General features: G+C 49.6%; 1 protein-coding gene across 3 annotated transcripts in view; it reads right to left on the reverse strand.

The window, feature by feature from the left end:
• TMOD1 (tropomodulin 1) overlaps positions 1 to 24,457 on the reverse strand; it is an 87,386-nt gene that overhangs the window by 53,437 nt on the left and 9,492 nt on the right. For all 3 annotated transcript variants that reach the window (XM_060154795.1, XM_060154796.1, XM_060154793.1), the window contains exon 2: positions 12,778 to 12,928. In XM_060154795.1, the coding sequence (XP_060010778.1) occupies positions 12,778 to 12,921 (144 nt within the window). In that variant the 5' untranslated portion in view covers positions 12,922 to 12,928. The remainder of the gene's footprint in view (positions 1 to 12,777; positions 12,929 to 24,457) is intronic.

Below are 24,457 nucleotides of genomic sequence, written 5' to 3' on the forward strand. Positions count from 1 at the left end.
AGGTTTAAAAAAAAAATTAAAAACGAATCAAGAGTTTAATATGTTCTTGGAAATAATCACAGAGGGAAAAACTAGGCAATCTCTTCCTGTAGTTCCCTACTTGTGGTTTTTTAAATGGTGACTTCCTTTTAATGTTGTAAAATTAAAACTTGGATGTGCAGCCTGACAGGTTAACATCTTAGTCTAATTTTCTCACCCAAGCTCTGGAGTCCAGCTGCCCACAGGACAATGAAAACTGACAAATCCTCAACTGCGTTGTTAGGAGCTCTAACACCCTGCAAACAGGTGAAGTAAAGGCCAAATATTAAGCATCTGCACAATTATCACTATAATTATCTAACTATAGATAGCTGGCGCTATGAGAGACTCCATCCTGGCTAGAACTACTGCGGGCTAGGTTAGAAGTACACACACAAGCAACACATACACACCCATACACATACACATACACATACAATGTATTAAAAGGATCACAGACTCCTGGCAGCTCAGAGCTGCAAAGCCCTGAGACAGCCTCTGGGCCAATTCTTTCATTTTCAGTTGGGGAAACTGAGGCAAGGGAAACTGAAGTCACTGCCCAAAGTCACACAGCCTGTTAGCCACACAGCCAGGAAGCCTGAGCTGATATATAGGTGACACTGCACATAATTAGCTTCTCAAGGATCAGTATGACTGTCTTCAGACTAGTGGCTTAGCATATATACAACGTCCTTTAACCTGGTTCTTCACAGTGACAAAAAACAAGGAATTTTATCACTTTTCCCCCATAAATCAACTACGTCTAAGAACAAGGGAATGTGCAATGTGTCCCCCCCCCTTGGGCTGGGCTCCAGGAGTCCTGGGTTTCTGTTCTGTGACTGAACCATACACAGCCCCCTGGAAGAGGGTGGACCGCGCTCTTTATCGGGTATTGGCAGCGAGGGCCGGGGAGGGCAAAGGCCTTGCCTGAGGCCACACGTGGACCGACAGCCCGGGCTCCTGAGTTCCAAGCCCCAGAAAGCTTTCCATCCCACCCGGCTGCCTTCCTCTAAGAACGGATCCTGGAAACCAGATGTGGCCCCGTGTGAGAACCAGGCTCCCTCTCCGGAGTGCACCTCTTTATCACACTGGTCTCCGTTTACAGGTGGAGAAACTGAGGCACGGAGGCATGGAGTTACTGTCCTGGGTAAGAGTGAAGCCCAGGAGGTAGATTTCTCAGAATTCCCACTGAGAAATTTCTCTCTCGCTCCTGCTTCAAACGACCTCAGCCTGCCCCAGACGCCCGCCCTTTCTCCCGTCCACCACAGCAGCAGTCCGAACATTGAACAGGCCAGTCAGCCATCCAGTTACCTTTTACAAGGTATTTGACCCAAATGCTTTTTTTCAAGTGGCCTTGAGGACTTTTATTTTCCAATTATCTTTCAGGTCTGATTCCCCTTGTGTAAAGCGTGGCCCTCCAGTGCCTCGGGGCTCGTCAGGAGACAGAGCGCGCGGCCTCTGCCCCGTTCACCAGCAGCTTCCAGATCCCACTAGAGGTCACTCAGTGGGGCTTCAGCAGAGCTTTCTTGTCACATACGGCAGAACCTAGCCTGAGAGCACAGCACGCGTGCTTCGGTCACAGACGGGACAAGCGGGTCCAGACCTCTAATAAGCCCCTTTTCTCCATACATTCCCCACCCATCCACCCGCCCAACGCACTCTGGACCTCCTCCTCTCTTCCTGTTCTCTCCAGAAAGAGCCAGGCCTTTGTCTCAGCCACCATGACCCTGCTGCAGGACTGGTGAAGCCCAGGAGCCAGCACACCCCCCGGACAGCTTTACAGGGCATTCGTGCTGACATCCAAAGGCACCCTCGTAGCCCAAGCCCAGTAGTTGTTTGTGGTGGAACCTATCGCTCACGACAGCACACTCTGTGTCTCTCCGCTGTTCATGGCACAAGGTGAGGCCAAACCTTCCCTTCCGGGCGTTCTCCTAATCCTCCTTTTCTGCCTCATGTACAAGGAAAATGTTCCACGTTCCCTGCTGTGCGGGGCACCCTGAGACAATGAATGAGTGATTGCGCTCCACAGGGGCCCAAGAGAGGGAGACACGCCCAAGTGTGAGCAGCTTACGCTACCCGGGCTTCCTGGAGGCGGTGGCTCCTGAGCTGAGTGAGTCCCAGGGCACTAGGCAGGACAGCCGGGTAAGAGAAGAGAGGAGGGATGTTACCGGGGGATAGCACCGCGGAGACAGAGGCTTGGCAGGATGAGGGGGTGTGGCTCGCCAGGGGAAGGAGTCTGAGGCTGCAGGGTTTGGAAACGTCTCCATCCGAGGGGAACCGGCCTAGTTCAAGCTGTGCTGTCTCTTGCTGGGACCATCAGAGTAGCCTCAGGCTGGCCTCCCTGCCACTGGCCTCTCCATCTGCACTCCCTTCCCCTTCTATCAGCCAGACGGACCGCACCAACTGGCGCATCTGACAGGGTCACTCCCCAACACACTCACAAACGCTCAGCACCTCTACTAACCCACAGAATCATGACTAAATTCATCAGCCAGACATGGAGAGCTTTTCGCGATTTGACCTCAACCTACTCCAGCCTCCCGATCTTCTCATCTTTAAGTATTCCATGTTCCAGCCACTCCAGGCTGCTCCGCATTCCGCAGCCGTGCCCCACACCCTCACCCTGCCAGGGCATTGCTCAGGCTGTGCTCTCTGCCTGGAATTCCATCCCTCCTCCCCTCCCTGCATACACCCTTCAAAGCCCTTCCCTTGGGCACCCTGTCCAGCCTTTGCTGTGCTCCCGGCACTGATCTGGTGATTCTCTTTCCAAACACCCTGAGGCATCTTGCCAATTCTTATATAATGTTCCTTCTAATTTGTCTTGGAGCACATTTATGCGGTATCCCTCTCCCCAGGGAGACTGAATGCCCCTCAAAGGCCAGCTGGGACGTATCCTAGTCATTTCTGAATCCCCAGCCCCAAGCAGTGAGCGCTAATGTGTTCTGAATTGTCCAGAATCACACAGCACTGATGCTCCAGCAGGGAAAAGATGGTATTTCTTGGACACCCTTCAAGTCAGCATCACACCTGCTGCCCTGAGCTGTCTGCTGGGCACCCAGCTGCTGCCCCAAGCAGGTCTGGGGAAGGGGATGCATTATGAAGGGTGCTAGAGTGCGGGTGCCCACCATGGGACCAGAGTTTACTGATGGAGATTTTGGAAAATGCCAAGCTAGAGAGTAAGACCTTTGTAATGTTTCCTTTGGGGATCTGGATTTAAATTCCTAGCAACTCCTCTCACTCCTCCTCAGAACTTTTGGCGGAGCAGAACATCAGGCCATCAGACTGGCAAACCCATAGTTACAGACTTCAAATTGTCACCAATATCATATCTCCCCTTCTCCAGTGATAAAACCACTCCACCCTTAGCTGAGCACATGGCCACTTAGATTAAGGACTACTTTTCCCAGGCTCCCTTGCAGCTAGGTTGGGTCATGGTATGAGAACTGTCCAGTGGCAACTTCCAGTAACGTTCCTTAAAAGGTACTTGAAAAATGGCTTTTCTCCTTTTCTCCACCCCCACCCCTTTTCTTCTATTCTAATGCCTGGAATGCAGCTATCCTGGCCACCACCTTGGATCATGAGGATGAGGGCTACACCTTAGTGATGGCAAGGACATGAGCTGAATGGAACCTGGGACTCTGAGATGTTTGGGGAGCTAAGCTCCCTACCTGCCCTAGACTGCCCACCTCTGGACTTTTATGAGATGAATAAACCACTGCTTACATCATGTTATTTTGAATCTCTATTACTTACAGCTAAACTGCATTCTAACGGACAGCCTGGGTTCTCATCCCAGGGCTTTGAGGCCACAAACGGGGCACTGGTGCTCTCTGACTTTGAATTCCCTTTCTGTAAAATGGTCAAGATCTCCTTTAGCTTGAAACCTCAGAATAAAGCCTTGAACTCTATATTAGAAACAGATTATGACAATCAGTTTTATCACCATAGGGCATAATTGTTCACTTTCATTCAACTGAACAGACACTGCATTATGGGGAGACTCTGTCAGGGCAGCTGCATCTGGTTGTGCAAGTTGTGCACTGGCACAACTCCAAGGGCATTATATGTTCTCTGGTTTATGTGAACAGTGGTTGCTGGAGTTGTGCAGTGCAAAACTTGCACAACTGTACCTGGCTGCCCTATACCTGTGGTGCTACAATGTGGCTCTAAATTGCAAGAACCCTAGATTCTAGTGGGCAAATCATATATTCAGGTTCAACAAACATTTATTAAAAACCTATTATGTGCCAGGCACTGGGCTAGGTACTTTTCATCTATCTATCTATCTATCTATCTAAAAATCTGTCATGTGAACAGAGTAAGAATTGGAAACTGGGAGACCTATAGTCCAATCAAATGCCAAAACTTGGTTTTGTCTATATATTTGAATGAGCTGCCAACATTTTCAAATAGGAAACTTGTACATAAAAATTCAGATTTCCAGGCTTTCTCTTTTTTAAAATTTTTTAAAATAAATTATTTTATTTATTTATTTTTGGCTGCATTGGGTCTTCGTTGCTGTGCATGGGTTTCCTCTAGTTGCGGTGAGCGGGGGCTACTCTTTGCTGCAGTGTGTGGGCTTCTCATTGCGGTGGCTTCTCTTGTTGCAGAATACAGGCTCTAGGCGCGCGGGCTTCAGTAGTTGTGGTACGAGGCTCAGTAGTTGTGGCTCGCGGGCTCTAGAGCGCAGGCTCAATAGTTGTGGCACACGGTCTTAGTTGCTCTGTGGCACGTGGGATCTTCCTGGGCCAGGGTTCAAACCCAAGACCCCTGAGTTGGCAGGTGGATTCTCAACCACTCTGCCACCAGGGAAGCCCTCCAGCCTCTCTTGAAAAATTAGATGACGTGGCAATATTGGGCAACAATTGGTGGAGTGGAACAGCAAGTGCCCTTTAGTCAAACACAAACTCTCCCATTTGCCTCAGTCCCCACCATTCCCTCCTGTCTCTGACACAGAGGCCAAGAAACAGTTAACATTTATCACTGGCTCTGTTGTTGCTTTTCTTCTTGGAAGGTAAAGTGGTAAGTGAAAAATTTCTTTCTTATGTCCACATCTCTTTCAAGAGTGGAAAAGTAAAAGATGACCCAAGATGGCCACGTGCCTCACGAAAATTGGTCCATCTTCCTCCCTTTGTTATATTACCTACCTGATGTTGTGGGTGCTGGTTTGCTGCCTCTCAGGTAGAAGGTGTGGCAGTGGGAGAGATGGGGAAGAAACTGGGGGGCGGGTGGGAAGAGAGGGTTAAAACTTTATCTATGGTAATTTTTTTTTTCTTTTTAAGGGTGATCTGAATCAAGTAAGGCAACATTTTTACATTTGTTAAGTTTGGATAGTGGAAACATAGGTGTATTCTGTACTCTATGTTTAACGTATTTCCTATTAAAAATGTCAAAGTCAAAAAGCTGCTGTGCTGGGGGCTTGGAGGGGGAGGGTCAGGAAGGCTTCCCAAGGGAGGGGTGGGGAGGTTGGGCCTTGAGAAATGGGAGGATTCTGACTTGAGAATGAAGGGCTCCAGATCCAAGAGGTCCCCCAGCAGCAGAGGCGGGGAGGAGACGATGGCAGGGCAGGGAGGAGGGCATTCTGGGGAGGCTGGAGGCCGGTCTTGGGGAAGGCAGTGGGGTGGAGAGGTGGTCACGGGGCCAGAAGACAGATGGTGGGATGGGGACACACTGACACCTGGCCTCACCCGCCCTCACTCCACCAGGCCCATCCTTGGCTCTGTGCACGGCCGGCAGTGTTTCTAAGGATGTGTGCCTATTTTTAGAGCAGAGATTTATTTCTTTCCATTTCAACTGTTTACTTCTGTCCTGGGCTTGTGAATCTGCTGGTTTGTGCTACAAGGGAGAACCACAGCCCTGTGGACCAAACGTGGCTGCTTCCTGCACAGCCAAGAGCATCCTCTGGTTTATAGGATAACATTTGGGCCATGAATATGGAGGATTTTATGATTTTGTAGAGTCGGGTGGGAAGCCATGCAGTGTGACAGGAAGACCCAGGATTTTGTCCTGGTACTGTGGCTTACTTGCTGTGTGACCTTGAACAAGTCCCTTCCCTTCTCTGGGTTTCAGGGTTTTTTTTTGTTGTTGTTGTATTGATTTTTCATCACTAAAGTGGGGATAGTACTGCTTACCTCAAAGGGTTGGTATGAGGATTTGATGAAATACATAAAGCATTGGGTGAATGACATGTGTGTAGGAGGGACTCTGTAAATCAGGGATTCTTTATCTGTGCCGTGTTTGTATATCCAGGGATAGGGGTGGGGCTCAGATCATGTCTAAGTGTTCCTCTAACTCTGAGATTCTACAGTCCTAGGTTTTCTCCTCCATCATTTCTCCCTGCAGTTCATGGTCCCTTGGTCTCAGAAATTTTGACACATTTTGGGCTGAGGGAGACAGGTCTACCTGAATGCAGCCTATCACCTACCAGCTATGTGATTCTGGGCGTCCATTTCCTTTTCTTAAAATGATTTCAACCCCAACCTATGAGGATCAGTTTCATAGGATCCTCGTGGAGGTGTTTTGAGATGATGCCCATAAAACAGCCTAGCACCTGGCATGTCAGACGACCTCAACAGAGAAATAACTGTAGTTTTAAAATTATTATTATTATTATTTCAGGCCTTGCAGGGGCCTGTTGTTTTCCATTGTTGTTTCTATAGTTGTAATGTGTCACAGACTCCCAATAGCAGACTTCAAAATCAACTTGTAAAACCCAATTTCTTTGTAAGTTTGGGGTTATCTCTACCATCTTCTCTTGTGTAAATATTTTGACCCTTTTACTAAGACACTAAAAACTATTACTCCTTTTCCTCAAAGCCTCATTAACAAGTAACATTTATAGTGAAATTCTTTGTGCTGGTGGTTTCTTTCTTTTTTTAAGATTTATATTTATGGTGAAAATAACATAACAACTCCAAGAGAAACTGAATTAGAAAAAAGGAATTTGCTGGTAATTCCCCAGCTTTGTTCTCCAAGTTGCCTTCCAGGTCCTCCCACACACACTCACAGGAGGTGGTAGTTAACAGCACAGGCTACTGGGTCTGACTCTCTGGGCTGGAATCCCAGCTCCTGGGCAGGCTACGTCATCCCTCTAAGCCTCAGTTTCCCCATCTTTAAAATGGAGCTGATAACCAAACCTCTCAGAGGACTAAAGAAGATAATCCATGCAGGGCTTTGTCCCAGTAAATGTCAACTATCTGTTGATGCTATAAGAGCTCACACACTGTACCCTGCCCAAGTCACAGAGTGACTTGTCATTCTCAAACATTGCTGTACGTTGACCGTTTTCCCTGTTGCCTGGTACAAAGGCAATCTGAACCGAGGAGCTGGCTCAGCTTCAGAGCAGCATGCACTTAACTCCAGAGAGACGAGAAAGGGCAGATCCCCTTGGGGAATCAGTCAACAGCAGATACTTTTAGCACATGGAGCATTCCTCTCCCGTGGGAGTCCAAGTGCAACAATCTCATGATAAGCTTGAGTTTTTCCAGGACGCAGACTAAGAGAGAGAAAGTTTTAGGGACTTTTTTTTTTTTTTTTACTGTGCCCAAGTTTGGAATCCTCTGCTGCAAACAAAGCAGCTTTCCAACTCTGTGTACTCTACTGTGTCACATGACACTGGGACTTAACAACTGCATCACTGAAAACATAGCCTCCTGAAACATTACCTGTTAGCTGAATTCAGGTCATAAGATTGCCAGGAACTGCTCATAAAATCAGAGACAGTTAGAGCTGGAGGGGGTGTCAGAGGGCATCTAGGCCCACTGTGTCCATTTTGCAGATAGGGAAACTGAGATCCAAAGAGGGAAAAGCACTTGCCAACGTTGGGGGCAGAGCCAAGATTGAATAAGGACCTCTGCATCTCAGACTGTTTCTAGGAAGAAAAGGGGATACTTTTTCATACACCACCTTCCCCAACTACAAAACCAGAGCACATCCGTGGCTCAAACTATCTTCCTGAAGACTCCAGTGAAACCTTATAGCGGTGTGACTAAGACGTGAACTTTTAGAGCCGTGTCATAGCTCTGCCACTGCCTCATTTCAGTTTCCTGGACAAGTCACTTCACCTCTCAGTTTTCTCATCCATAAAATGGGCAGGATAACAGTGCCTGCACCATAGGATTAGGATGACGGTTGAATGAATTAATATTTTCAAAGTGCCTAGAACAGCGTCTGCACATAAAAAGTGCCGTATAAGTACTTGTTAAACCAGAATGAAAACAGGAGGAGTACAGGGTATAAGAGAGAGGGCAGCGGGCCCGGGCTGGCTCTGCTCGGGCCTGTGACCACAGCAAGTTCCTTCCCCTCTCTGGGCTCAGTTTCTGCTCTGTAAGTTGGATGGCTGGACACCTGCCGGTCTCTGCATCCCCTCCGGGCCAGAGTCTCGGAGGCCCCTCCTGGTCTGCATACCTTTGACCTCTCCCTGTGCTGTGATTTCAGAACATGGGCTGAGGGCAGGTGAAACTCGAGCTGGAATGTTTGTGCTCTCAGAAAGAATGGAGCCCCACTAGATCTTTTCAAAACTCCCATCCTGACTTGCAAATCAGGTAACAGAGACATCTCAGTGAAGGGCTAATTGTTAGATGGGGACAAAAACCCCGCTGGTCTCCGTTATCTCCTATCCTTGCTCTGATTTCTCTTCTCTTTTTCTTGAACTTAGAGAGAAAGGGGGCTTTGAAAATGTCCATTTGAAGCCACAATGCTACGAGGATCACAGGTCTCGGATTGCCCAACCCTACTCTGAAATTCAAGTGCACTTGTACCTTCCTCCTGCCAGAGGGGGAGGTGCCACACTTTGGAGCCTGTGTGAAATCTGAGTCTCCATGCCCTGGTCCTGTGACGCTGAGCAAGTCAGTCAGCTCTCTGCACCTCACCGGCTTCTCCAGCCCTCCAGTGTTCACACGCATACCTTCCTGTTAATCACCGGTGAGAAGGGCTCAGGGCAGCTGGCTGTGTGACGGTACAGAGGCCCTGGGAATCTGCTGCTAGGGCCAGACACCCTGATATTAGGGGTGAGGCCATTTGCCAGTTTAGAAGTGAAATGGAGCTCCTAGCTGGGGCTCAAGCGGTCCTTAGGGGCTCCACTCCCGGCTCTGAGAGGGCTCCTCATCTGCCCCCTTCCCACTCCCAGGTCCGTTGCCTGGCTCTGACCCTTGTCATCACCTACCCAATTTGTAGCCACAGCCTAATCTAAACTCACCCCCATCCAGGGGCTCAGGGCAACTCCAACAGCCCCAAGGCCAGAGGCAGCAGGCTCTGGGGGCTCCTGGGAGTCTGTGCTTCACCCTGAAAACAGCAAAGATTCTGCAAGATGGCAGAAGGGTTGTGGAGAGGGGCAGGGGCCCTTCCTTATCTTCAGGAAAGATCTCTGTCACTACCACGGGAGCCCTTCCACCTCTCACCCATCTCCCCAGCCTCTCCTCCAGTCCATCTGTCCTTAGTCAGCAAGTCCACTGACTCTCTGCCTTCGGGACTCCCTGGGCCTGCTGAGAAAAGTCCAAACTCCTTAGTCTTCCTTGCACCCCCCTGCCCCCATATCTAGCCCAACCCCCCTTCCAGGCTCAGCGAGCCCTCCACAGAAACCACGCCTAAACTCCCCATCCCCAATTACTTGCTGTACATGAGTCTTTGCTTGTGACCTTCACTCAGCATAGAATTCTTTGTTTTTATTCTTGACTTTGAAAAATCCAGGACCCAGTCCCAGTATCACCTATTCTGTGAAGCCTCCCACCAAAAAGAATTAATCCTCTCCCTGAGTGCTCCCACTTAGGACATGGTTTATTATGCCCACTCCCCACTGGACGGAGGGCCTGAAGGGCAGAATCCCCGCTAGGCTCCCCTGCTGGTGGCCGCACAGGGGTCGGCGCATGGCAGGTAACTGCGTCATGTTTACTGAATTGACTAGAAGTAGCTTCATCCTCCTTCAGTTCTCACTTTTTAAAACTATCTGCTCTTGCAATTCTATACAACAGTGATCTAGGATAGAATCAGAACAGAATAACTTTATAGCACTAAAGCTGGAAGCTTCATTGTTTCTTCCCTACGTCACTCGTTTTTATGGAAACCCAGGCTAATGGAAAGCGATGGTGCAGGGGAAGGAGGAACCCAAGGCTCTCCCACCAACGCTGTCTTCTAATCAACCCCAGCAGCCTCACCTCAGGGACCGTCTCCTCCTGGCGGGGTCGGGGGTGGGGGGCAGCAGGGGTCGTGAATAGCAAGATGAGAGCACACTGCTGGAGGGGCTTGTCACTCTGTGTGGCCTAGGGCCCAGCACCCCTAAACAAGGATTCTGGGTTATCTAGAAAGAAGACATTTAATCAAACCCGGAGATAAGACCAGGTTATAAGCTCATGGAAGCTTAGCTTTGAATGGGACCAAGCAACTCCATTATTTCATGGATGGGGACACTGAAGCTTAGGGACGGACAGCAACTGGCGCGAGGTCACATGAATGTAAGAGACAGGGCCAGGGTTGCACCTGGGACACGTAACCTCTAGTCCTGCGTATTCCCTGCTAACCTACATTCCCTCTACACTAGCTGCAATTACTTGAGGGTTAGTGAAATGGTAGTGTTTTCTTGTGTGGATCACTGTTAAACTAGGGTTGAGCAGTGACAGGTTTTTTTTAAAAGGCATGAAATATCCCATTTTTAATTTAAAAATATATCAAATGGGAAATTCACTTAATTCAGTAACATTCATTCTCTCCCTTCTCTGAGCTGGGCATTAGCCGGGGTACCTGAAATAGCCGCCTCCCTCGGCTCTGCTGACAGCTCCATGGTGACCGGCCAAACCACAGACATGACCAGGGAGCCTCCTGCCTTGTGATGCCGTAACCTCACTGCAGAGGCAAATTCTGAGCATTAAACACACTTATAGGTGCTACCTGACACATATTCCCCACCGTCCTGTGGCAGCTGGCTTGACAGAACGGTGGACTTGGCTTTTGCAGACTCAGTTGCAGTACAGATAGGTGGTAATACCCTGCAGGACTGGGGCAAGGGTCTCTAGGAGGCTGTACATGCTCTGAATCAGAGTCCAATATATGGCGCTTCTCCTCCCACGGCCAGGATTCACGGGCCCAGAAAATGGGAGTAGCACCCCTCACTATTACCAGTGGTACCCCTAGTGACCCACTGGCAAAAGTTGTGCATCCTGTTCTTGTGACCTGATGCTCTGCTGGCCTCAAGGTCTTAGTTAGTTCCAAAGGGAGGAATGCTTCCGCTAGGAGACACAGCAGTGATTCCATTGGATTGGAGGTTAAGACTGCTGCTTTGGGGTCCTTATGCCTCCGAATGAATAGGCAGAGAGGGAGTTTCTGTACCGGCTGGGGTGATTGGTCCTGGTTACCAAGGGTAAATCAGACTACTGCTCCACAAGGAAGGCAAAGAAGAGTATGTCTGTAATGCAGGAGATTCCTTAGGGCTTTCTTAGTATTGCCAGGACCTGCGATTAGAGTCAATGGAAAACTATAACAACTCAATCCAGGCAGGACTGCTAATGGTCCAGGCCCTTCAGAACTAGTTCACTCCGCCGGCAAAGAACCACACCCAGCTGAGGCTATGGTTGCTGAAGGTGAGGGAAGTACAGAATGGACACCAGCTATGACCACGTGACCAGTTAGAGAAACGAGGACAGTGTGGTCAGGAGTATTTCCTCTGTATTTTTTTATGAACATGTTTGTGTATGTGTGAGTCTATGTATGTGTATTAAGTAAATATCTTTGTTTTCTTCCCTCTCTTATGCTCTTAACATGAAACACAAGATGTATTGGTTTTATATGGTGGTATCTAAGTATTGTTAATTTTACATCATAGTATTAAATTATGGGAGATCAAGGAGAAAAGTAAACATTACTCAAGGACTTTACCTCTTCTTCTGGCAGGTTATACACAGGATAGTTGTATAATGTTAGGCAGAATTATGACCTTGTTATTGTCTTTATTTGGAGATAAGTATGGTTTAAGGAGATGTGTATGGTTGCCGAGTTGACTAGGAGTGGACTTGTGATGGTTAATTTTATGTCTCAACTTGACAGGGCCATGGGGTGCCCAGATGTTTAGACAATTATTCTGGGTATGTCTGTAAGGGGGTTTCTAGATGAGATTAACATTTGAATTGGTAGACTGAGTAAAGCAGATTGTCCTCCCTAATGTGGGTGGGCCCCACCCAATCAGTTGAAGGTCTGAATACATGTAGAACAAAAAAGCTGATCCTCCTACCAGCAAAGGGGGAATTTCCTTCTCCCTGATTACTTTGAGCTGGGTAATTGCTTTTGTGTTTTGTTTTTTTTCTTGCCTTTGGACTTGAACTGAAAGCACTGGGTCTTCCTGGGTCTTGAGCCTGCCAGTTATTTGACTGAAACTATACCATCAGCTTTCCTGGTTCCCAGGCCTTTGAACTCAGGCTAGAACTACACTCCCAGCTGTCCTGGGTCTCCAGCTTGCCAACTGCAGATCTTGGAACTTGTCAACCTCAATAATCATGTGAGCCAATTACTTATAATAAATTTCTTTATACATATATATATATATATATATATATATATAAAATCTCCTACCTAATGGTTCTGTTTCTCTAGAGAACCCTGACTAATATAACACACACTCACACACGCACCTGCAAAGGCAATGTTACTCCAATGTTATTGTCATAGTGGGAAAGGGGAAGTGGTACTTTAGGAAGTCGGCCTACCCCTCCCCTAGGTGGTAATGGCTGCTGTCCTTGCAACTGTGACAACGTGTCCCCTTTAGTGCCTACTCACATCAGGGTCCAGCTCATCCAGCTCATTTTCCAGGGTCCTCAGCTCTTCTTCTGTAAGGGCTCCAAGGATTTCATCTTCATCCAGGTCACGGTATTTCTCTAGTTCTCGTCTGTACGACATCGTAGAAGAACTTTCTGTTCCCATCTATGACCTACCAGAAAGAGAAAAATCTTAGAAAGACCCTTCTTGGATTTGCTCTCAGAGCAAATAGATGCTTATCACTCACATGGAGCCCTGGGCATGTTTTATGAATTGTCAGGATAATAATTACTATACTGGAATCCTGTATTAAGTTGGACTAATTATCTCATAAACCTTGCAAGGGAAAAGTCCTGAGGGCTTGCAATTTAACGACTTGTAATTGTTGTAATTGGCATGGCCATTAGTTACAAGTAATAGGTGATTATAAATGGCTTACGAGTGCCTGAAAACTATTTTATTCTTCAAATAGTTCTAAAATTTTCTGTACAACCCTCCACCCTTCACCCCACACCCTGATGGAAAACATGAACGCTGGAAATTCTGCCAAGGCTGATCTTAAAAGCAGGGGAAGTGTCAGTGGTTAATTAAGCACCTGCTGCATGCAGGCCCTTCCCCTGCAACATCTCATTCAATCCTCACAAGAAGCAGCTGACGGTAATAGCTAACTTTTACTACCATAGGCCAAGCTGTGCGTTAAGTAATTCCCAAGGACATTCTAATTTAACCTCTGAGGTAGGCATTTATCCCCGTCTTGCAGATGAGGACGCTGAGCTTAGAGAGGCTGAGGGACTCACACGAATCACACGACCAAGAGGGGACAGGACCACCATTTGAACCCCAGTCTGCTGGCTTTCCAAGCCCACGTGGCTCTAGCCATTGTATCAGGCACCTTTTCATAGAGTCACCTAACTTCATGGCCAGAAGGAGATCGCCTGGTCCAGACCTCTCACTTCACCCCCCAGGGAGCTGGCCCAGAGGGAGGAAGTGATTGATCGAGGGGGTGGGAGTCCAGGTCTGCCACTTCCCAGCTGCTCTCCTTGCGAGAGGAGGCTACTGCATATTCTCTGTGGCACAGATGACACCTAACACCTGTGTTTGTATCCTGTCTCTGCTACTTCCATAACCATGACACTTTCACACCTGAGAACTCATTCAATCCTGATGCCACACCCTGTAAATTGAATTTTTTAACTAACACCTTTTTATCAACAAAGAAACTGAGGGATGACCTAGGGCTTGACTCAGAACCCCTGTCACCGGACCCCAGTGCTCCCCACTACACCACACTGCCTGTCACCTAACCCGGGAGACACAATGGGGCCCTAAGCCCTTCTGTCCCCCAGCTTGGCTGGAACTGTCTGATAACATGACAAGCCCAGCTCACACATCACCTCCTCTGTGAAGCCTCAGCATCCCCTCTCTGAGCAAAGTTCATCACGGCCACAGCACTGCACCCACACCTCTGCACGCAGCTCGCACGTCTGCCTCCTGCGGCTTCCTCATGGGCAGGGCCTGGGTTTGCTCCACCCCACTCTCCCGAGGGCCCGACTCAGGGCTGTGCACACAGCAGGAAGTCTTTCACTGAAATGAACCCAATTCCAGTTCTCACCTGCCATTGGTGGTCCAATCAGACCACCTTGAGGACATTCTGGGCTCTTCTCTTGGAAAATGGACAGTGTCAGCTTGCTGCAGAGCTGCTAGCATCTCTGTGTCTAAGCCAGTTCCCACCTGTCCTGCAGCCTATGTGAGCCGAGCGCTCAGCTTTTGTTTCTGAGGCTGACAGGCTAAAGGGTGAGGCAGCAGCTCAGAGCATTTGCAAATGCTGCAGAATGAAATGTGTTATTATGTATAGAGTTGATGTTATGGGTGGAACTGTGTCCCCTCCAAATTCATATAAGTTCTAACCCCCTGTACCTCAGTAACCTAGAACCACATTCCAAGTAAGAATGTGACAGTTACTTGGAAAGAGGGTTGTTGCAGATGTAATTAGTTAAGTTTAGATGTGGTCATGCCAGAGGAGGGGGTCCCTAATCCAATAGGACTGATGTCCTTATAAAGAAGGGAAATTTACACAGGCACACAGGAAGAACACCATGTGAAGATGAAGGTAGAGATGGGGGTGATGCTTCTGCAAGCCAAGGAATACCAAAGATTACCAGCAAACCACCGGGAGCTGGAGTAGAGGCCTGGAACAGACCCCCACAGCCCTCGGAAGGAACCAACCCTACCGATACCTGGATCTTGGACATCTAGCCTCCAGAACTTTGAGACAAAAATCTCTGTTTGGGGCTTCCCTGGTGGCGCAGTGGTTGAGAGTCCACCTGCCGATGCAGGGGACACGGGTTCGTGCCCCGGTCTGAGAAGATCCCACATGCCGCGGAGCGGCTGGGCCCGTGAGCCATGGCCGCTGAGCCTGCGCGTCCGGAGCCTGTGCTCCGCAACGGGAGAGACCACGGCAGTGAGAGGCCCGCGTACCACAAAAAAAAAAAAAAAAAAAAAAAAAAAAAATCTCTGCTGTTTAAGCCACTCAGTGTGTGGTACTTTGTCACGGCAGCTGTACCAAACTAATACAATCAGTATCACCTTCCTCACAGCGTTTTGTGGTTTTAGACCCCAATGGAAACAAACACAAACAAAACCCGTGGCTCATCTGTGAAATGACTGATGGAGTTTTCCAGAGTAGAGAGAAACAAAACCTAGGAAAAGATAACCAACTTATCAATCAAAAAACTGGGATTAATTGTTAATTTGAAACAAAGTAATTAAAAATAAACAAGAACCAAAGTGGACTAGGCTACAAGAAAAAGCCTCCATTTGAGAAAGAGAGCAGAGATACACGTTATTAATATAAGTGTGTGCATGTGTGGGCCTCTGTGTAGGAGAAATCCGAGTGTGTGACAGCTGGCTTGATAAGAAAGGACTTGCTTCCCAAATACAGAAAAGGCCAGTGCCATCCTTTTCTCTAAGAATGGCTCAGCTTGGTCTGACGTGTTCCTTTGACCAGACCCCAAGAATGCAATGTTCAGACCATAAATGGCACCCCCCACCCCGGCTTGATTCATTTCTATTTACTTCCAAAGAAAGCACAAGCAGCTGACGATGCTCTGGTATAGATGGAAAAAAAAACCTTCCTGATGGCTCTCAGAGAATAACCTAATTTGGATTTTCCTGAGTGGAGCCAGGAGAGGCCCTGTGGTCTCCATCCCAGGGCCAAGAGGACCCTAGTAAGGGCTCGGAGGCTTCCAGAATCAACTCACAGACACACCTCCGAATTAGCATCTCTCAGATGGGCTGCAAAACACGCTTCTGGTGCTCAAACAGGTCTTGGGTTGTACCAAGTTGCACAGCGCTCTCTACTCTGCCTGACTTCTCAAAACCCTTGGTCTGCTTTCCCACAACGGATGTCAGTCGCCAAGACAGGGAGGGTACAAGCAGAACTTCCCTGTCCTTTGGACCATGAACCCATGTCTCTGAGAAACTGCTCCTGGAACTGGAATCTCATGGAACGTTTGGAAAACACAGCCTTAGATTCACCTCTGGGTCATACGGAGAGCCATTCAGACTCACACAAGAAGGGGCTGGGGGACAGAACCAGCTGGGACAGGTTTGGAACCCTAGGAGCTTCCCATGCTTGTTACCTTGGCCGGTTGACTCATTTTTCCTAGATGGTTTGCACTAAAACTCTTAGAAAGAGTCATGGACAGACCCTGGAGAAGGGACGAGCCAGTACAAGGGAACAGGGGAGAGAGGAATCCATGTCAAAGCCACCCGGGGGAAAAAACGAGCTGGGAATGAGCAAGAAGAGAGGGGTAGGTGGCAACTATGGGGCCTGCTGGAGGGGGGATGGAGCTGGGTAGCAGGCTACCTCCAGAGATGCCACCCTGAGGGATGCGATCATTACATTTCCTGAAGAAGTCTCCATCTTTGCGCACACAGGAAAGTTAATGTTCCGCTTACACACTCCACGGTGCCGATGAATTTAAAACTCCTATTTCAAAGGATTTAAAAGGCCCTTTCTAATGTCAAGTGTCCTGTGAATATTACAGAGTGATGAGGCATCACATTAAATAAGCTGAGAGGAACGGAGAACTCCTAAGGTAAACTATGAAGCTGTCAGCTTCAAGCCACACTCATCTACTTGGCTCCCAGGGACAGTTTCTCTAAGGTGAGATTCTTCTCCTATGGTCAGTGATGTGGAAGAACTGGAGGTGGGGGACAGACAGGGCAGGAGGGAGGTGAAAACACCACGTTAATAGAGCCCACTGCAAGCTTGGCTTTAAAAGATGGCTTGGGGGAACTCCCTGGCGGTCCAGTGGTTAGGACTCCATGCTCTCTCTGCCAAGGGCCTGGGTTCAATCCCTGGTCGGAGAACTAAGATCCCAGAAGCTGCACGGCGTGGCCAAAAGAAGAGGAAAAAAAAAAAAAAAAGATGGCTTGGAAGAGATGGTATTTTATAGCTGTTAGTAAAAGGCCCCTGTTTCCTAGTAAAAGAGGTGTCACAGATGGACACAGACCTGAGGTTCAGAGGACTCTGGGTGGTATGCCAGTTGTGGTGGTAACTCCCTGGGTGACCCTCACTGAATCCCTTCTCTCCTCTGGGCCTCTGTTTGCTCATCTGTAAAATAAGCATAAATGGACCCGGAAATTCTGCTTGTAACCTATCCCCCTGGGTGGTCTTTAAACTGTGCTCAGTGGAGAGCTCAGGCTCTGAGAAAGCTCTTCCAGAGCCCCTGCAGGGGGTTAAATAGGAGAGGCTAAGCAAGAGCGCTCACCCCCCGTACTGTCTGATTTATGGAGGGTTCCACATAAGGTTTCTCTTGAAGAAAGGATTCAGCTGCTAAAATAAAAAGTTGAAAATCACGTCCAGCTTGGGGCTGGGGCGTGGTCAACGCCGGCTCCACAAATATTAGCCACATTATTATGAGGCTGCGGCAGCCACTGCTACTGCTGGGGCCGCTGCCTCTCCGCCCCCCTCCCCTGCTCCCCCATACACTATCATCTGTCTGTAATGTTTGCCAGGTAAGGACATGTGTCTTGTCCTCATGGCCCCAGTGCCTAGTCCTGTGCTTGGTAAAGGTGTTAGGAGGGCATGAGCACATTTGGGCTTTGCTCTAGTGTCCTTGGAACTTGGGGCAAGTCCCTTCTCTTCTCAGGTCCTCTGTTTCCCCTTCTTTAATGTGGAAAAATCTCGGAGGGCTGGGAACCCAAGAGGGGAGAGATGGGCAGGAAGGGGTGATGAGGCTGCCCAAGGCAGAACCGCGCCGCTGCTGCCTGCTTTACAAATTGGGTCCTGAGTAAGAGTTGGTGAGGAAAAGAAAAGGAGAGCTCAATAAATTAAAAACGCGTTTAAAAACTGAAGTCTTCCAAATCCTGTGCATTTTACACTATTGGCACATCTGGCCTCCCTGCTTCTCAGTGGCAGAAACCTTAAGCTTCTGCTAAATATGAAAATAATAGAATTTACAAGCTGTGCCAGGAAGTAAAACCAGGCAGGTTGGATGGTAAAAATGAGTGGGTCAAGGGCTGAGGCCATCCATCAGGAAGCTTCAGGAATGAAAGCTCTGAGACAGGGTAGCTCCTGGAGCACCGAAGGCACTTTTAGATCTTTCACGGGAGGTGGGTGCAGTCACTTGTGCTAATGGCTCTTCCAGCATCTGCCCCGGGAGACACTGCGGCAGGAGGCTCTGGAGAGGTATCTTGATTTATGGACTGCATTTCCCTGAGGTCAGGAAGAGCTGAGTCACAAGTTCAAATGAATATTTTCCAGTTATACCATCTTGTTATTTCAGCCACAGTGAAGGGAGGTGGATTTACAAACAAAGTTGATGCTTCGTAACCCTTCTCCTCCGTCTTTGTCTTCTCTTCTCTTTGGGAAGACACTTTGGCTGAAGGGATTTTAGGCCATGATCCCTCATCACTGAAGCCTGAGCCTCTCTCTTCCACTGGCTCCAGGGACACAAAAGTGAGTGCCTGAGATATCCTCTGTTCCTCCCGAGAGAGCTGTCTCCCCACTGCCCTCCTCCAAGGGGCATCTCTGGGGGCAGCCATGCTGTATAGCATGTGATCCCTACCTCAGCTGACTGGGCAGAGTGGGTGCCTGGCTCAAAGGCAGCCAACTGAGTGGCTAGTCAGTGATCTATGTGGCTTGGATTTAAAAAAATAGTGAGCTGGTTGAATGAGCCCCTTCATTCCTTGGCATTTGTATTGGTTCCTGAGACTGCCCTAACAAAGTACCACAAACGGAGGGGCCTAAACAGCAGAAATTCATTGCCTCTCAGTTCTGGAGGCCAGAAGTCCAAAATCTAGGTGTGGCAGGGCTGGTCCTTCTTGTGGGGAGATCTGGAGGGTGAACTCATGGGGCTGAGGGACGGGGAACACGGCATCCCAGAAGAGCCCAGTCCCTGCTCCCTCAGGCTTGGGCTGCTACGGCTCCTGCTGGAGTCCCTTGAGACTCCCGCCCCACCACAGTCCTTACAAGACCCACCCTCTCCTCGCACACCCTCGCTGCACTCAGTTACCTCGAATGCATCCCTGCCCCTTGCGGCCAGACAAGTACGAGGCTGTCCCAGTTTGCCTCCTTCCTTTCTCCCCACCCCTTCTCATTCTCCCTGATGACGGATTCTTCTTGGCCCACCTGTGCCCCTGGGCGCTGCCCTCTTACATCTCACACTCCCCCTGGGGGCTGTCTCCAAGCGGGGTCAGCTCTCAGTGATAAGCTGATGACCCTCGCAGGGTCTCGTGCTCTGTTGAGCGCATCTCCTGGAGTCCCTCAGGCTTCACGTGCCCAACCCGGAGGGCAGTCACCTCTCCGCCACCACCAGCCCCCCACCCTGCTGCCGTCAGCCACCCAGGCCAGACACCTGGGGGTCAGTCCGAACCCTCCCCTCGACCGCCCCAGTTCTGGTGGGTCCCCATGCCTGTCAACCCTCTCTCACTCTCATTTATTCTTTGGAATGCTATAGGGGTTGTTGTTGTTGTTGTTGTTGTTAGATTGTGGTAAAATACACAGCACAAAATGAATCATTTTAAGCGTATAGTTCTATCGGATAAAGTACATTCACGTTGTTGTACAGCCATCACCAGCAACCATGTCCAGAACTTTTTCATCTTTCCCAGCGGAGACCCTGTCCCCCTTTAAGCGCTAACTCCCCGTCCCGCTCCCCCCAGACTCTGCAGCCACCATTCTGCTTTCTGTCTCTATGAATCGGACACTCGAAGTGCGTCATCTGAGCGGAATCATACACTGTTGTCCTTTTGTGACTAGACTCCCATCTCTTTACCATCCCTTGTATCTGTCCCTCCTCTCCCTTGTCACGGCGACTGCCTTTTTTGGATCTGTGTTGTCACAACAGCCTCCCAACCCAGTTCCCTGCCTCAGTTCTGCTACCTTCCTGTCCACACGCAACTCAGCCTTCAAGTGATCTTTGTGAAAGTCACTTCTTTTTTTTTTTTTTCGTGGTACGTGGGCCTCTCACTGCTGTGGCCTCTCCCGTTGCGGAGCACAGGCTCCGGACGCGCAGGCTCACGGCCATGGCTCACGGGCCCAGCCGCTCCGCGGCATGTGGGATCTCCCCAGACCGGGGCACGAACCCGCGTCCCCTGCATCGGCAGGCGGATTCTCAACCAATGCGCCACCAGGGAAGCCCGAAAGTCACTTCTGATGCTGCTGCTGAGCTGAAGCCACCTTCAACAGCCCCCATTGTGACAGATGGAGCGCAAACTCCCCAGCCTGGGGTTTGAGGCCATCGGAGACCTGGTGGCCTCTGTGCCACCCCAGCTTCTAATCCCCGCACAGGCTTTCCCCTTCCAGCTGGACCCTCCACTCGCCCCCAGCACCTGAGCACCCCTGACATTCTGGGCCAAGCACATGCAGTCCTCTCAGCCTGGAGCACCCTCTCCCCACCTCCTCACTGGAGGTGAGGCCTCCCTGCCGTGCTTCCCTGCCCAGTGGAGGTGACCGCGGCTCCCACCTCCCAGCCCCCAGGCTGAACTGGGTTGGGGACAGCATCACATCTGACCAGCATCACACGCACAACTCAGGCTAAAGGCTCCGTTACTGCAGGTCAGTCAGGAATGCAGACCCCCCGGAGCTGGGTGGACACCAGAATTCTATCCCAGGCTAGTGACCCCAAAGGGAAGAAAGTCAACTGTCCCTCGACTGGATGGGGCAGGGTAGGGTGTGGAAGAGGTAGACAAGTAGGGATTGGAAGTTTGGGGGGCTTACCTTCCTCAGTGTTTAAGCTTTGGAAGAGGGTCATAAAATGTGACACAATAATTACACCCAAAACCAGTCCAAAGTGCAGAGACCTTTGCAACTTAAAACAAACAACCAAACAAACACTTTCATGCCCGCAGTTTCATGTCCCCTGCAGGGCAAGAAGTGAGAGTGCCTTGGCATGTTGTCATCTATGATTGGATCCAGACAGACAGGGGGAGGGAGACAGCTGGACCAAAAGGGCCCAGCTCTCCCAGGCACCATCTCGTGTCCCCAGGCAGCCCCTGTGCGATGGCCTGAGTGCTCACTTAGCCCTGATGAAAGGCTCTCCCAGGCAGGACTGGCTACAGAATTTGCCGGGTCCAGTGCAAAATAAGACTGTGGGGTCCTGAGTTCAAAAACGGGAAAAAAGTGCCACTAAAGGTACCAAGACATAAAGTTTTTCCTTTCTCTCATGGTCTCTGTCTTGATCTGTCGTGGTGTCTTTAAAATGTATGACTGAATATCATGATCTACACAGGTGCCCGAGTGCTGTGACTCAGAGAGGGCACACCAAGTCCTCTGGCTGCCAGCTTCCCTCCCCTGCCAGATACAGGACGGACATGCTCTGCCCGGGTAGGGAGCGGGCAGTTGAGCCAGGCTTCTCCCCTTCCAATGGGGCCACTGCCCTAACACACGGAGATGGGTGATCCCAAGGGTATCCCAACCTCTGCACCAGGACAATAGATGCCTGGATCACGAGACGACAAGAGGCTTGCCCTGCAAGGTTGCCAGCCGAATGCAGCCAGGGCGAGAGCCCCAGTAGTAGCTGGGCAGTGGTGGGGAGGGGGAGGCTGGTAGGACCTGGGGCGCCAGGAGGCGAAGCAGCTGGAGTCTGAGAACCCATCCTCAGGAAGCAGAGAGGCAGCAGGAGATGGGACTTCGTGCGGGACCTCAAAGCCCTGGTGCACACTTCACTGTCCATGGGGCTTCACTTTAAAATATAAATCCAAAGATAAAATTAAGAATTTCAAGAAATCGACTGCCGAGCATTCAACCAAGCACAGAGTGCTTCTGAGAGCAGGGCTCTGTACAACCTACAACCTGTTCCCAGCCCTCTTCCCAGGACACATACCCTGAAGGCTCCAGGGCTAGACTCAGCCTTGGCTCACCTGGGATGGTCCTTTTCTTCTCTAGTATCCTCCAGCCCACTGGGATCTCCACTCCCTGGGGTCTATAGGAAGCTGGAGCCCTTGTGCAGTGGCAGAGGGACACTGGGATAGGAGTCAGGGGATTCGATTACAAGTCCTGACTTTGGTTGAGGATTTGCTGTGTGGCCTCGAGCAAGTTGCTGTACCTCTCTGGATCTCAGTTTCCACAACCTAATTCGTTGAGTGAGTGTTTACTGAGCACCCACGTTGTTCAGGGCATAGTGGGCCTTTGTGGGAGAGACAGAAATTAATAGGAGAGTTCCGGCCCTCAGGAAGCTTGCAATTAAGTCGGGAGGATAAGACTCACACAGAAATCCCTGGGATGGTGTCATACACATCCTCTCTTCACCCACCACCCTCAGAGGGAGGTTGAGCTGGGCCATTAGCCCCACTTTACAGATGATGTCTCCTCTTGGGTCAGCCTGGTGGCAGGTGAAAGCATGGACTAGGGGTCACGCAGGCTTGGGCTAAAATCCCTGCCCTGGCTCTAACTGGTGGGGCAATCTTGGGCATGTCACTTAGTGCCTCTGAGCTTCATGGATTCATTTGTAAGGTGAGGGCACAACCTGTACCTCTGAAGGGGTGCTGTGAAGAAGCAGTGACACAAAGGATGGGGCAGTTCAGATGGCTGGTTTCCTTCCCTCTTCCTCAGTTTCATGAAGCTCCAGCCCAATAAGCCAACCCTACAAGCATCAGATGGGTGGACATGGCTGGGTAGCCACGAGAAAGGTGTGGGGGCTCTCAAGTGACTGTCTACCCAACATAAATCAACAGTGTGAGGCGTTGGCCCTCAAAGCCACGGTGTGATCTCAGCTGCATTAATAAAGGTACAGTGGACAAAGTAAGGGCGATGATGGCCTTGCTAGGCTTCAGGCTGGAGCTCAGCTCTGGGCCCCCACTCTTGCACTGGGGGTGTGTGATTATTTTTTCTTTTTTTAATAAGGCATTGGTTGGGCTTCCCTGGTGGCGCAGTGGTTGAGAGTCCGCCTGCTGATGCAGGGGACATGGGTTCGTGCTCCGGTCTGGGAAGATCCCACATGCCGCGGAGCGGCTGGGCCCGTGAGCCATGGCCGCTGAGCCTGCGCGTCCGGGGCCTGTGCTCCGCAATGGGAGAGGCCACAACAGTGAGAGGCCCGCGTACCACAAAATAATAATAATAATAATAAGGCATTGGTTATATACAGTCAAGTGGGCAAGTCTTAAGAGCACGGCTCACTGAATCTTCCCATATGCATACACCTATGTAAACACCACTCAGACGAAGATATAGGCTATTTCCAGCCCACCAGAAGGCTTTCTCATCCCCCTCCCAGTCCATCTCCCTCAAAGGTAACAACTATTCGGACTTTTAAAGCCTTCTAATAAATTAGCTTTGACTGTTTTTGAACATCATATAAATGGACACATATAGAGGGTATGTTCTTGCATCTGGCTCCTTTCAGATGCAACTTTATATCTGTGAGATTCATCCACGTTGTGTGTTAGAGTGGCAGGTGATTCTTTTTTGTTGATGTGTAGTATTCCATTACATGAACTATACCATAATTTGTTTGTTTACTCTACTGTTAATGGACATTTAAGTTATTTCCAGTATTTGGTAATTATAAGTAGCCCTATGATGGCTTTTGGTGGGAATAATCACTTATTTCTCTTGGGTATGTACCTGGAGCAGAACTTCTGGATCACAGAGTTGGCATACACTTAGTTTCAGTAGGTACTGTCAAAAAGTTTCCCAAAGTAATTGTACAATTTTACATCCCCTCCAGCAGGGTTTGAGAGTTCCAGTTGTTCCACATCTTTGCTAACTCTTGGTATTGTCGGTACTTTCCTTTTTAGCCATTATGGCAGGTGGGTAGTGGTATCTCATTGTGCATTTCCCTGATGACTAAGGATGCTGAGCACATTTCATATGGCTACTGGCCATATGGGCGACCTCTCCTGTGAATTGGGCCTTTTCTCTTGAGTGGTGCTGGCCGAGTTCAGAGAAGGGGGGCAGGGTGTCAGATGAAGAACAGTTGAAGGGCCGGGGGAACATGGTCACACTCTGCAAACTTCTAATGGGCTGACCTGGGGAAGAAGGAACAAAAATGGTCTGTGGATGCCAGCGCTCAGAAGACATAGATTTACTGAGGTGACCGGGACATGGATTTCCGATCAGCGCAATGAATTGTCTAAAAATAAACAATGTCCAAGGAGGCACTGGGCTGATTAAGGAGGTGGTGAGCACTTGTTATGCCAGGCACGTGAGCAGAGATGCTAGAGCCCTAGATGAGGTTTTCCAGAGACGGCTGAC

The sequence above is a fragment of the Lagenorhynchus albirostris genome, chromosome 7 (genome assembly GCF_949774975.1).
Source record: "Lagenorhynchus albirostris chromosome 7, mLagAlb1.1, whole genome shotgun sequence".
NCBI classification, from domain to species: Eukaryota; Metazoa; Chordata; class Mammalia; order Artiodactyla; family Delphinidae; genus Lagenorhynchus; species Lagenorhynchus albirostris.